General features: G+C 45.7%; 1 protein-coding gene across 1 annotated transcript in view; it reads left to right on the top strand.

The window, feature by feature from the left end:
- Nucleotides 1–13,767, top strand: part of PLA2G4C (phospholipase A2 group IVC) — a 59,949-nt gene that overhangs the window by 26,062 nt on the left and 20,120 nt on the right. The window contains exons 10-13 of the mRNA XM_030913322.1: nt 267–323; nt 5,789–5,842; nt 8,400–8,507; nt 13,635–13,730. Of these exons, the coding sequence (XP_030769182.1) occupies nt 267–323; nt 5,789–5,842; nt 8,400–8,507; nt 13,635–13,730 (315 nt within the window). The remainder of the gene's footprint in view (nt 1–266; nt 324–5,788; nt 5,843–8,399; nt 8,508–13,634; nt 13,731–13,767) is intronic.

Below are 13,767 nucleotides of genomic sequence, written 5' to 3'. Positions count from 1 at the left end.
GGTAGTAGCCAGTCTACCGTGTCTGGCTGGCTCCACCCATAGAAGGTTCATGAGGACAAATCTGTCTTGTTTACTGCTCTATTCCAGCAGCCAAAAGAGTGCCGGGTGCCCACTCATTGCTTCGTAAATATTTATGGAATGGAAGAATAATCTTTCTTCCTGCTACAGATCCCTGCAGTGCTTTATACCAGTCTGCTGGTGCTTTGAATATCAAGCATGACAGTCACGTGATGGAGAATGTTTGAATTTTATTGCTATTTTCTTAGGAGATTTATGGAGAAGGACTGTTGCAGGTGTTAAAAACGTTGGACGCCTTATTTTTGGTGAGTATTTGGGGAACAGCAAGGTCAAAGCCTAGAGATATTTTATGCAAGGAGATTCACAGTACTTTTCCTACTCATGGCAGAGGAGAGACCTGTATGTAATTGTTCTAGCAACTGTATTTCCTGACATTTATTCTCATGTAACTGGGCAGCCAGGATGACCACAGAGTAGATGAGCATACAGACTCCCTTGGAAGGAATGTTGCTCTGGTACATGTGAGCTTTGTGACCTCTGAAAAGTTACCTAACCTCTCTGTGCCTCAGTTTCTGCCTCTATCCCATGCGGGTGATAATAATAGTAGTTATGATGAATGAATTAATTCATCAAAAGCACATAGGACAGTGCCTTGCAGATAAAGGCACTCAGTAAACATTAGCAATCTGACTGGATGCAGTGGCTGACACCCATAATCCCAACACTTGGGAGGCCAAGGCGGGTGGATCACTTGAGGGCAGGATACAGTGGCTCACACCTGTAATCCCAGCACTTTGGGAGGCTGAGGTGGGTGAATCACTTGAGGTCAGGAGTCTGAGACTCCTGAGGTCAGCCTGGCCAACATGGTGAAACCTCATTTCTACTAAAAATACAAAAATTAACCAGGCGTGGTGGTGCATACCTGTAGTCCCAGTTAGTCGGGTGGCTGAGGCAGGAGAATTGCTTGAACCTGAGAGGCAGGGGTTGTAGTGAGCCAAGATCGCACCACTATGCACCAGGCTGGGCAACAGATCGAGACTGTGTCTCAAAAAAAAAAAAAAAAAGAAAAAGAAAGAAAGAAAGAAAAAAAGAAAGAAAAAAAAGCAGACAAAATTTATTGACTATTCAAAAATCTGAAAAAGATGAAGCAGAAGCTTGACCTAACCAACACGTATCCGGACTCAGCTTTCTATCACATTTTCAGCACATGTGGAAAAATTGAATTTTGATTTGATCTCAAGTAAAAATTTAAAACATGTACAATATTTTAATTATAGGGATTAACTCTGCTACTATTAGGTAATAATATTTTAAAATATTATAAAGTTTTTTTGTTTTTTTGAATTTTTACTTCAATAGCTTTTGGGGGTACAAGTGGTTTCTGTTACATGATGAATTATGTAGTAGTAAATTCTGAGATTGTAGTCCGCCCATCAGTGTATGTTTTAGAGTATGTTGCACTCAATATGTAGTTTTTTGGTTTTGTTTTTTGAGACAGTCTCGCTCTGTTGCCCAGGCTGGAGTGCAGTAGAGGGATCTCATCTCACTGCAACCTCTGTATCTTGGGTTCAAGTGCTTCTCTTGCCTCAGCCTCCCAAGTAGGTGGGACCACAGGCACGCACCACCATGCCTGGCTAATTTTTATAATTTTAGTAGAGATGGGGTTTTGCCGTGTTGGTCAGACTGGTCTCAAACTTCTGAGCTCAAGTAATCTGCCCGCCTCGGCCTCCCAAAGTGCTGGGATTACAGGCGTGAGCCACCGCGCCTGGCCTCAGTGTGTAGTTTTTTGTCCTCACCTCCCTGCCCTCCCCTTTCTGAATCTCTGAAGTCCATTATGCCACTCCGTATGCCTTTGCATACCCATGGCTTAGCTCCCACTTATAAGTGAGAACATATGGTTTTTGGTTTTACATTCCTAAGTTACTTCACTTAGAATAATGGCCTCCATCCAAGTTGCTGCAAGACATTATTTTACTCTTTTTTATGGCTGAGTCATATTCCATGGTGTTTATATACCACATATTCTTTATCCACTTATTGGTCAATGGGCACTTAGGTGGCTTCCATATCTTTCAATTGTGAATTGTGCTGCTATAAACATATATGAGCGTGTGTCTTTTTTATTTTATTTTATTTTATTTATTTATTTATTTTTTTGAGACGGAGTCTCGCTCTGTCGCCCGGGCTGGAGTGCAGTGGCCGGATCTCAGCTCACTGCAAGCTCCGCCTCCCGGGTTTATGCCATTCTCCTGCCTCAGCCTCCCGAGTAGCTGGGACTACAGGCGCCCGCCACCTCGCCCAGCTAGTTTTTTGTATTTTTTAGTAGAGATGGGGTTTCACAGTGTTAGCCAGGATGGTCTCGATCTCCTGACCTCGTGATCCACCCGTCTCGGCCTCCCAAAGTGCTAGGATTACAGGCTTGAGCCACCGCGCCCGGCCTTTTATTTTATTTTATTTGAGGCAGAGTCTCGCTCTGTCATCCAAGCTGGAATGCAGTGGTGCACTCTCACTGCAACCTCCAACTCGCAGGTTCAAGTGATTCTCCTGCCTCAGCCTCCCAAGTAGCTGGGACTACAGGCGTGCACCACCATGTCTAGCTAATTTTTGTGTTTTTAGTAGAGATGGGCTTTCACCTTGTTGGCCAGGCTGGTCTTGAACTCCTGACCTCGAGTGATCTGCCCTCCTCGGCCTCCCAAAGTGTTGGGATTACAGGCGTGAGCCACTGCACCCAGCCCACAAGTGTCTTTTTCATATAATGGCTGCCTTTTCTTTGGGTAGATACCCAGTAGTGGGATTGCTGGATTGAATGGTAGATCTACTTTTAGTTCTTTGAGGAATCTCCATACTGTTTTCCAAAGAGGTTGTACTAATTCGCATCCCCACCAGCAGGGTGTTAGTGTTCCATTTTCACCACATCCACACCAACATCTGTTGGTGTTTTTGAATTTTTATCAATGGCCATTCTTGTGGCAGTAAAATGGTATCTCATTGTGGCTTTAATTTGCATTTCTTTAATGATGAGTGATGCTGACCATTTTTTCCTATGTTTCTTGGCCACTGGAATATCTTCTTTTGAGAAATGTCTATTCATAGCGTTGGAATGCTTTTTGGTGGGATTATTTGTTTTCTTCTTGCTAATTTCTTTGAGTTCTTTATAGGTACTGTATAATAGTCTTTTGTGGATGCCTAGTTTGCAAATATTTGCTCCCATTCAGTGGGTTGTCTGTTTATTCTGATAATTATTTCCTTTGCTGTACAGAACATATTTAATTTACTCAGGTCCCATGTATTTATTTATTTTTGGGACAGTCTCACTCCATCACCCAGGCTTCAGTGCAGCAGCATGATCTCAGCTCACTGCAATCTCCACCTCCCAGGCTTAAGCAATTCTCCTGCCTCAGCCTCCTGAGTAGCTGGGATTACAGGCATCTAACACCATACCTAGCCAATTTTTGTATTTTTAGTAGAGATGGGGTTTCATCATGTTGGGCTGGAACTCCTGACCTCAGGATCCACCCACTTGGGCCTCCCAAAGTGCTGGGATTACAGGTGTGAGCTACCATGCCTGTTCCCATACATCCATATGTTTACTTTTGTTTTGTTGCATTTGCTTTGGGGCTCTTGGTTGTGAACTCTTGCCTAAGTCAACATCTAGAAGAGTTTTTCTGATGTTATCTTCCAGAATTTGTATGGCTTCTGGTCTCATATTTAAGTCTTCAATGCAAATTCACATTGAATTTGTGAGTTGATTTTTGTATAAGGTGAGAAATAAGGATCCAACTTCATTCTCCTACACGTGGCTTGCCAGTTATCCCTGCACCATTTGTTGAACAAGGTGTCCTTTCCTCCACTTTATATTTTTGTTTGCTTTGTCGAAGATCAGTTGGCTGTAAGTATTTGGCTTTATTTCTGGGTTCTCTATTCTGTTCTATTGTTCTACATGCCTACTTTTATACCAGTACCATGCTGTTTTGGTAACTATAGGCTTGTAGTATAATTTGATTGGGTAATGTGATGCCTCCAGATTTGTTCTTTTTGCTTAGTCTTGCTTTGGCTATGCAGGCTCTTTTTTGGTTCATATGAATTTTAGGATTGTGGCTGGGCATGGTAGCCACACATCTGTAATCCCAGCACTTTGGGAGGCCAAGGTGGGTGGATCACCCGAGGTCAGGAGTTTGAGACCAACCTGGCCAACATGGCGAAACCCTGTCTCTACTAAAAATACAAAAATTAGTCAGGCATGGTGCATGCACGTGTAATCCCAGTTATTCGCGAAGCTGAGGCAGGAGAATTGCTTGAACTGGGAAGCAGAGGTTGCAGTGAGCTGAAATCGGCCATTGCACTCCAGCCTGGGTGACAGAGCAAGACTATGTCTCAAAAAAAAAAAAAAAAAAAAAAAGAATTTTAGGATTTTTTAGTTCTGGGAAAAATGATAGCATTTTGATGGGAATTACATTGAATGTGTAGATTGCTTTTGGCAGTATGGTCATTTTCACAATATTGATTCTACCCATCCATGAGCATGGGATGTGTTTCCATTTGTTTGTGTTGTCTGTGATTTCTTTTAGCAGTGTTTTATAGTTTTCCTTGTAGTGGTCTTTCACTTCCTTGGTTAGGTATATTCCTGAGTATTTTATTTTATTTTTTTTGCAGCTGTTGTAAAAGGGGTTGAGCTCTTGGTTTGAATCTCAGCTTGGTCATTGTTGGTGTACAAAGCAGTGCTACTGATTTGTGTACATTGATTTTGTATCCTGAAACTCTACTGAATTCATTCATCAGATCTAGGAGCTTTTTGGATAAGTCTTTAGGGTTTTCTAGGTGTCCAGTCATATCATGAGTGAACAGTAACAGTTTGACTTCCTCTTTACCAGTTAGATGCCATTCATTTCTTTCTCTTGTCTGATGGCTCTGACTAGGACTTCCAGTACTATGTTGAATACAAGTGGTAAAAGTGGGCATCCTTGTCTCGTTCCAGTTCTCAGAGGGAATGCTTTTTTTTTTTTTTTTTTTTTGAGACGGAGTCTTGCTCTGACACCCAGGCTGGAGTGCAGTGGCTGGATCTCAGCTCACTGCAAGCTCCACCTCCCGGGTTTACGTCATTCTCCTGCCTCAGCCTCCCGAGTAGCTGGGACTACAGACGCCCGCCTCGTCGCCCGGCTAGTTTTTTGTATTTTTAAGTAGAGACGGGGTTTCACCGTATTAGCCAGGATGGTCTCGATCTCCTGACCTCGTGATCCGCCCGTCTCGGCCTCCCAAAGTGCTGGGATTACAGGTTTGAGCCACCGCGCCCGGCCCGAGGGAATGCTTTAAACTTTTCCCCGTTCAGTGTAATGTTGGCTGTGGGGTTTCTCATAGACGGCTTTTATTACATTGAAGTATGTCTCTTGTATGCCGATTTTGTTGAGGGTTTTAATCATAAAGGGATGCGGGATTTTGTGAAATGCTTCTGCATCTCCTATGATTTTTGTTTTTAATTCTGTTTCTGTGATGTATCACATTTGTTGACTTGCGTATGTTAAGCCATCCTTGCATTACTGGTATGAAACCCACTTGATCACATCATGGCAGATTTCAAGCTACCAACATGAGGTCACTGAGCACAGAGTTGGAAGACGGGTACAAAATTAGCTCTCCAGAGCCCTTATCAACAGACTGCAACCCATGGCTGCCATTTCTACTAAAGAGATGTCCCTGCAGGTAATCTGTATTTTCTACAACTGGTGACTTTACCGTACAGTTAAACATTCCCCCTGCCTCTGTTCTTTTGCAGCCCCGTTACTGAGGCTGCAACAAAGTTTGCGAAGGGAGCGTCCTGCCCTGGAAGGTAAGCATCCTACTTTGTCATGAATCCCTAATGATAGGGTAGACTGCACACTGGCTTGAAGCCAGCCATTGTCCTAAAAACTGTACGTGTCTGATTCATGTAGTGCTCCTTTGGGAATGGAGAGGAACATGGACTCTCACAGGTGCCCAAGGCCACTCAGCCAGGTGGAAGCAGGATCAGAGTTCAAACTGACACACTGTAACCATATGCATGTAGGGCGTATCTATGCACTGTAACCATGCGCATAGATATCCCCTAGATATGCCTAGGATCCAAGTGTCAGAAGCAGAAAATGGGAACAGCCTGAGGCAATTAGCAGATTGAGAGGAAAAATACTTCCCAAAACCACATGGGCTGAGAGTCTTGAAGGAGCCAGACTTGACCCATGGTGGGAGTATGGAGAACAAGAACAAAGTATCAGATGAATTCTGTATGGAGAAGTTAGATTATATTATGGAAGAGACTATATTTGTTCAGGAGAGGCTGTACTGCACAAAGAAACCACAAATTGCTATGACTTAAGACACAAAGGATTTATATTTTGCTCACCCAAAAAGCAATATGGATTGAGTGTTTCTACAGGGCAACTTGGCTCCATGTGGGGACTTAGGCATCCAAGCTGCTTGCATCTCTTTTTTCTTTCTTTTCTTTTTTTTTTTTCTTTTTTTTTTTCTTTTTTTAAAGACAGAGTTTAGCTCTGTCGCCCAGGCTGGAGTGCAGTGGCACTATCTCAGCTCACTGCAACCTCTGCCTCCCAGGTTCAAGCTTTTCTCCTGCCCCAGCCTCCCAAATAGCTGCGATTACAGGCACCTGCCACCACACCTGGCTAATTTTTGTATTTTTAGTAGAGACGAGTTTTCACTATGTTACCCGGGCTGCTCTCGAACTCCTGACCTCAAGTGATCTGCCTGCCTGGGCCTCCCAAAGTGCTGGGATTACAGGCATGAGCCACCACGCTGGGCCAAGCTGCTTGAATCTCATTGCTTCTCCTCTTGGCACAAGGTCTCCTTGTCTGTTCTATGAGAGGAGAGAGCTGGAGAGCCACAGAAGGCCTTTTGTAGCCAGGCCTGGAAGTAGAGGGCACCAGCTCCACACACCTCCTGTTGGCCAGGATCAGTCACATGGCCCCAACCTAACTACAGCGGAGGCTGACCAAGGTGGTCTCCCTTCCACTTGTGGAAGATGCAACTGTGGTGAACACAGCAGGGTACTCTTGCTTTTTCACAGGCCAACGGTCAGGTACGGAGTGAAGGTAGGTCCTGAGCACAGCCCTGCATCCACTTCATGCCTCGCTCCCTGTTTTAGTTGTGAAGGCTGCTAGAGCAAAGTGCCATACGTAGGCTGGCTGGCTTAGCCACAACAGAGATTTATTTCTCAGTTCTGGAGGCTGGAAGTCCAAGATCAGAGTACCAGTAGGGTTGAATTCCTGGGAACCCGCTTCTGGGTTGCAGAGAGCCAACTTCTTGCCACATGACACGCTTTAATATTGTTTTTTGACATCAGCATTCACCATATGCTGGTTATAGACAAGTCTGGAAGGAGAATCTATCTGCAACCTACAAATGGCTAACGAACGTTATGGGATGGTAGGCTGGTGACTGTGCCACCACACTCCAGCCTGGGCGACAGAGTGAGAACCTGTCTCAACAACAACAACAACAACAACAAAGAAATATCAACCCCAAGGCGATGGTATTAAGAGATGGGGCGTTTGGGAGCTGTTGAGAGCATGAGGGTAGAGCCCTCCTGATTCGGATTAATCCCTTATAAAAGAAGCCTCAGACAGCTCACTCCAAGGAATGCGGTGAAGATTGAAGGGTAGAATTTATGCAAAATGCTCCAAGATAAGCCTGGCAGGTGATGTTCTCAGCAAATGTGAGCAGAGCTATTATCAGTGTGTGAGAGAGAGAGAGAGAGAGAGTTGAGCATCATCTAATTCATGAGTGTGGATAAAAATAAAAGAGGGGGTACCAGGCAGGGTAGCTCAATGCCTGTAATCCCAGCACTTTGGGAGGCTAAGGCGGGTGGATCACTTGAGGTCAGGAGTTCGAGACCAGCCTGGCCAAAATGGTGAAACCCTGTCTGTACTAAAAATACAAAAATTAGCCAGGCCTGCCTGGTGGTGGTGCACGTCTATAGTCCGAGATACTCCAGAGGCTGAGCCAGGGGATTCGCTTGAAACTGGGAGGCAGAGGTTGCAGTGAGCTGAGATTACCCCATTGTACTCCAGCCTGGGCAACAGAGCAACACTCTGTCTCAAATAAATAAATAAAAGAGGAGAAGACTTTGCCTCAAATCCTGAAGAAAATGAGCATGTAAAAAATGAGTAGAGGCGGAGGCAGAGATGAAGGAGCTAGAAAAAAGAGGCCAGAAAGTCAGAGAGAGCAAGGTAACATGGAGGTCAGCAGAAGGCAAGGGGAGAGAGGGTCACCTGGAGAAGGAGGTCACCTCGGGAAGAACCGCAGGGCATTGCAGACGGTGAGGCAGAGCAGGGTCTGTGGTGTTCTTGGCAGGGTACTTACACAGCATCTGAGACCACCTGGGTTTCTTGACGTAGATGAAGGCGGTGAGCCTAATTACAACTGGCTGACTGAGATGCTTGAGAATTGGACCAGGACCTCCCTGGAAAAGCAGAAGCAGCCTGATGAGGACCCTGAAAGTAAAGGTACCGTGCATAGTATATAATAAGTGTCATCAACAGTAAGTGCCACCAACCTTCTCTCTCCTCTTGCTCTTCCCCACCCCTGTGGGCCAGTCCTGCAGGGGACATGACCAGATGTCCCACTGGTACAGTTTGGATGCTTGCTCCCTTCCAAATCTCATGTTGAAATGCAATCCCCCAATGTAAATTAGTTCAACCATTGTAGAAGACAGTGTGGCAATTCCTCAAGGATCTAGATCCAGAAATACCATTTGACCCAGCAATCCCATTACTGAGTATATGCCCAAAGGAATAGAAATCATTCTGTTAGAAAGATACAGGCACGTGTATGTTCACTGCAGCACTATTCACAATAGCAAAGACATGGAATCAACCCAAATGCCCATCAATGATAGACTAGATAAAGAAAATGTGGTACATATACACCATGGAGTACTATGCAGCCAAAAAAAGGAACAAGATCATGTCCTTTGCAGGGACATGGGTGGAGCTGGAAGCCATTATCCTCAGCAAACTAATGCAGGAACAGAAAACCAAACACCACATGTTCTTACTTATAAGTGGGAGCCGAATGATGAGAACACATGAACACAGGGAGGGGAACAGTACACACTGGGGCCTGTTGGGTGTGGGTGGGGAGAAGAAGAGCACCAGGATAAATAGCTAATGCATGCAGGGCTTAATACCTAGGTGATGGGTTGATAGGTGCAACAAACCACCATGGCACACGTTTACCTATGTAACAAATCTGCATGTCCTGCACATGTATCCCAGAACTTAAAATTAAATTAAATTAAAAGAAAAAGAAACGTAATCCCCAGTGTTGGAGGTGGGGCCTGGTGGGAGGTGATTGGATCAGGGGGATGGATCCCTCCTGAATGGCTTAGCGTCATCCTCTTGGTAATTAGTGAGTGCTTGCTCTGAGTTTATCTGAGATACGGTTGCTTAGAAGTGTGTGGCACCGTCCCCCTCACTCTGTTCTCCTCTTCTCGATAAGTGATGTACCTGCTCTCCCTTCACCTTCCATCATGATTGGAAGCTTCCTGAGGCCCCACCAGAAGCAGATGCCAGCACCATGCTTCCTATACAGCATCCAGAGCTGTGAGCCAATTAAACCTCTTTTCTTTATAAATTATCCAACCTTGGGTACTTCTTTATAGCAATGCAAGAATGGACTGATACGCCCACCCTCTATCCATCCACCCGGCCATCCATCCATTTAGGATGTCTTGAGTCATTAACATGAAATAATAACTCTCCTAATAGCAGGCTGGGGGTAGGGGTGACAAAGGGAAAATGACAGACCAGGTGCCTGCCTGGAGGACTCACAGTCTAGAGGATGAGACGGAGAATAGACAGGTAAGTTCATCCCCGACTGGGCTAATTTCTATGGAGAGGGCTGGGTGCAGTGGCTCACACCTGTAATCCCAGCACTTTGGGAGGCTGAGGCAGGAAGATCACTTGACCCCAGGAATTCAAGACCAGCTTGGGCAACATAGCAAGACCCCATCTCTCCAAAAATTTTTTGTAAAAATTAGCTGGGCATGGTAACGCGTTCCTGAGACAGGATTTGGTGCTCCAGTCTGGGGGCAGAATTTCTTCTCTACAAACTGTTTTGCCCTGAAAGCCTTCAACTGAGTAGATGAGGCCCACCCACATCACTGAGAATAATCTTCTTGAAGTCAACTGATTTTAGCTGTCAACCACATCTACAAAATACCTTCACAGCCACACCTAGGCTAGTGTTTGATTCAATAACTGGTTACTGTGGCCTAGCCTAGTTAACACGTTAAACCATCCTCCCGACATCCTAAGAGCTATAGGCAGACTCTTATTTATTCCTCATAAAACTGCAAGGGATAGGTGTTACTCTCTTCCTGGTTTTACAGATGAGAACAGGGATGTTAAGTAACTTTATCGGGGGCCCGATGCAGTGGCTGATGCTTATAATCCTAGCACTTTGGGAGGCCAAGGTGGGTGGATCACCTGAGTTCAGGAGTTCGAGACCAGCCCGGCCAACATAGCAAAACCCCTTCTGTACTACAAATACAAAAAAAAATATTTAGCCGGGCATAGTGGTGGGTGCCTGTAGTCCTAGCTACTCAGGAGACTGAGGCGGGAGAATCCCTTGAGCCCAGGAGGCGGAGGTTGCAGTGAGCTGAGATTGCACCACTGCACTCCAATCTGAGACTCTGTCTCAAGAAAAAAAATAAATAAATAAAAGTAACGTGCTCAGGGTCTCACAGCTAATGAGCGATGAAGTCAAATTCAAATCGGCATCTAGCTCAAGCACCCACCTCCCTACTAGCTTTGCTCTCTTGCCACTCTGCCCATGCTGTTCAGAGAAAGGATTGAGGCTGAAAAACCATGAAGAAAGAAATCAGAGCGGGAGGCTGTGTTGCATCCTGGATGGAAAAGATACTGCATAAGGTCCTGGCAGCTGAGATTGGAAGGAGCAGAGACACTGAAAAGACGATCAGCAGGTGGAACTGGCAGGTCTTGGTGATAGTCTGGTGTGAGGGTGAGGAAGAGGCAGAAGTCTGGGGTGATGACCTGGTTTACGCCTCAGTGACTTGGCAGCCCCTTGGGCTGCGGACGGGAGCACAGGAAAATGTGCTGGGCACTTTAGAACAGCTCCTGGAACATTCAGCATCATCCTCCCCCATGAACCTAAAGAAAGCAAGCTCATTTCCCCAGGGACACAGGTGATCATACAGTCATTAAATCTCCATCTTTTCCTTGCCAACTCCCTCCACCCCAATGGCCCAAAGTCGTGTCTCACCAGTAGCTCAATGACAGGTGCTGGATCAGACGGCCAGGACCCCGAGGCCCCTGGATGCCAACCTTTCCCAGCTCACCGGATTTGTCAGCTCTCCTGCCCTAGCAAATACCACAGGCGGGGTGGCTTCAACTATAAGCTTTTATTTTCTCACGGTTCTTTTTTTTTTTTTTTTTTTTTTGAGACAGAATCTTGCTCTGTCGCCCAGGCTGGAGTGCAGTGGCGAGATCTCCACTCACTGCAAGCTCTGCCTCCCGGATTCACACCATTCTCCTGCCTCAGCCTCCCGAACAGCTGGGACTACAGGCGCCCGCCATCACACCTAGCTAATTTTTTGTATTTTTGGTAGAGACGGGGTTTCACCATGTTAGCCAGGATAGTCTCGATCTCCTGACTTCATGATCCGCCCGCTTGGGCCTCCCAAAGTGCTGGGATTACAGGCATGAGCCACTGCACCTGGCTTTTTTTTTTCTTTTTTTGAGACAAGGGTTTCCCCATGTTGTCCAGGCTGGTCTCAAACCCCTGACCTCAAGTGACCCACCCACCTGGGCCTCCCAAAGTGCTGGAATTACAGGTGTGAGTCACTGTGCCCGGCCTTATTTTCTCACAATTCTGCAGGCAGGAAGTCCAAGATCAAGGTGCCAGCGGTGTCGGTTTCTCCTGAGGCCTCTCTCCATGGCTTGCAGATGGACGGCCACTTTCTCACCGCATCCTCCCAGTCTGACCTTTCCTCTGTGCACATGCATTCTTGGTGATTTTTTTTTTTTTTTTTTTTTTTTTTTTTTTTTTTGATACAATGTCTCACTCTGTTCCCCAGCCTGGAGTGCAGTGGCAGAATCATAGTTCACTTTAGCCTTGAACTCCCGGGTTCAAGTGATCCTCCTGCCTCAGCCTCCTGAATAGCTGGGACCACAGGCTTGCATTAATATGCCCAGCTAATTTGCTTATTTTATTTTATATTTTATTTTATTTTTGTAAAGATGCGGTCTTACTATCTTGCCCAAGCTGGTCTCCAACTCCTGGGCTCAAGCGATCCTCTCACCTCGGCCTCCCTAAGTCCTGGGATTACTCTGGCGCCTGGTGCTCTTCCTCTTCTCATAAAGACCCCAGTCCTATTGAATTAGGATCCCACTCTCATGACCTCAGTTATCCTGAATGACTCTCTTTTTTTTTTTTTTTTTTTTAGATTTTATTTTTTTATTATACTTTATGTTCTAGGGTACATGTGCACGACGTGCAGGTTTGTTACATATGAATACATGTGCCACGTTGGTGTGCTGCACCCATTAACTCGTCATTTACATTAGGTGTATCTCCTAATGCTATCCCTTCCCCTTTCCCCCACCCCATAATAGGCCCCAGTGTGTGATGTTCCCCTTCCTGTGTCCAAGTGTTCTCATTGTTCAATTCCCACCTAGGAGTGAGAACATGCGGTGTTTGGTTTTCTGTTCTTGCAATAGTTTGCTGACAATGATGGTTTCCAGCTGCATCCATGTCCCTACAAAGGACATGAACTCATCCTTTTTTATGGCTGCATAGTATTCCATGTGTATATGTGCCACATTTTCTTAATCCAGTCTGTCACTGATGGACATTTGGGTTGGTTCCAAGTCTTTGCTATTGTGAATAGTGCTGCAGTAAACATACGTGTACATGTGTCTTTATAGCAGCATGATTTATAATCCTTTGGGTATATCCCCAGTAATGGGATGGCTGGGTCAAATGGTATTTCTAGTTCCAGATCCTTGAAGAATTGCCACACTGTCTTCCACAATGGTTGAACTAGTTTACAGTCCCACCAACAGTGTAAAAGTGTTCCTGTTTCTCCATCTGTTGTTTCCTGACTTTTTAATGATCACCATTCTAACTGGTGTGAGATGGTATCTCATTGTGGTTTTGATTTGCATTTCTCTGATGGCGAGTGATGATGAGTGATGATAAGACAGAGTCTTGCTCTGTCATCAGGCTGGAGTGCAGTGGCACAATCTCAGCTCACTTCAGCCTCCACCTCCCAGGTTCAAGTGATTTTCCTGCCTCAGCCTCCCAAGTAGCTGGGACTACAGGCGCCCGCCACCACGTCCAGCTCATTTTTGTATTTTTAGTAGAGACAGGGTTTTACCACGTCCAGAATGGTCTTAATCTCTTGACATTGTGATCTGTCCACCTCGGTCTCCCAAAGTGCTGGGATTCCTGGCTTGAGCCACCGTCCCCGGCCAGGAATGACCTCTTTAAAGGCCCTGTCTCCAAATACAACCCCATGGGGGATGAGGGCTTCCACATATGACTTTGGTGGGGGCAGAAACTACTCAGTCTCCTGTACTCACCTTGGCTGTCTCGGCTTCTTTCTCTAGGCTCAGTCAGTGACTTTTTGGATTTTGTGAGAAAAACAGGCATTTGCGCTTCAAAGTGGGAATGGGGAACCACTCACAACTTCCTGTACAAACACGGTGAGAAGACCCTCCTCCCACCGCCCTGGTCTGTCCA

The sequence above is a fragment of the Rhinopithecus roxellana genome, chromosome 12, assembly GCF_007565055.1.
Source record: "Rhinopithecus roxellana isolate Shanxi Qingling chromosome 12, ASM756505v1, whole genome shotgun sequence".
In the NCBI taxonomy this organism is placed as follows: domain Eukaryota; kingdom Metazoa; phylum Chordata; class Mammalia; order Primates; family Cercopithecidae; genus Rhinopithecus; species Rhinopithecus roxellana.
This window is presented reverse-complemented; position numbering and strand designations above follow the sequence as displayed.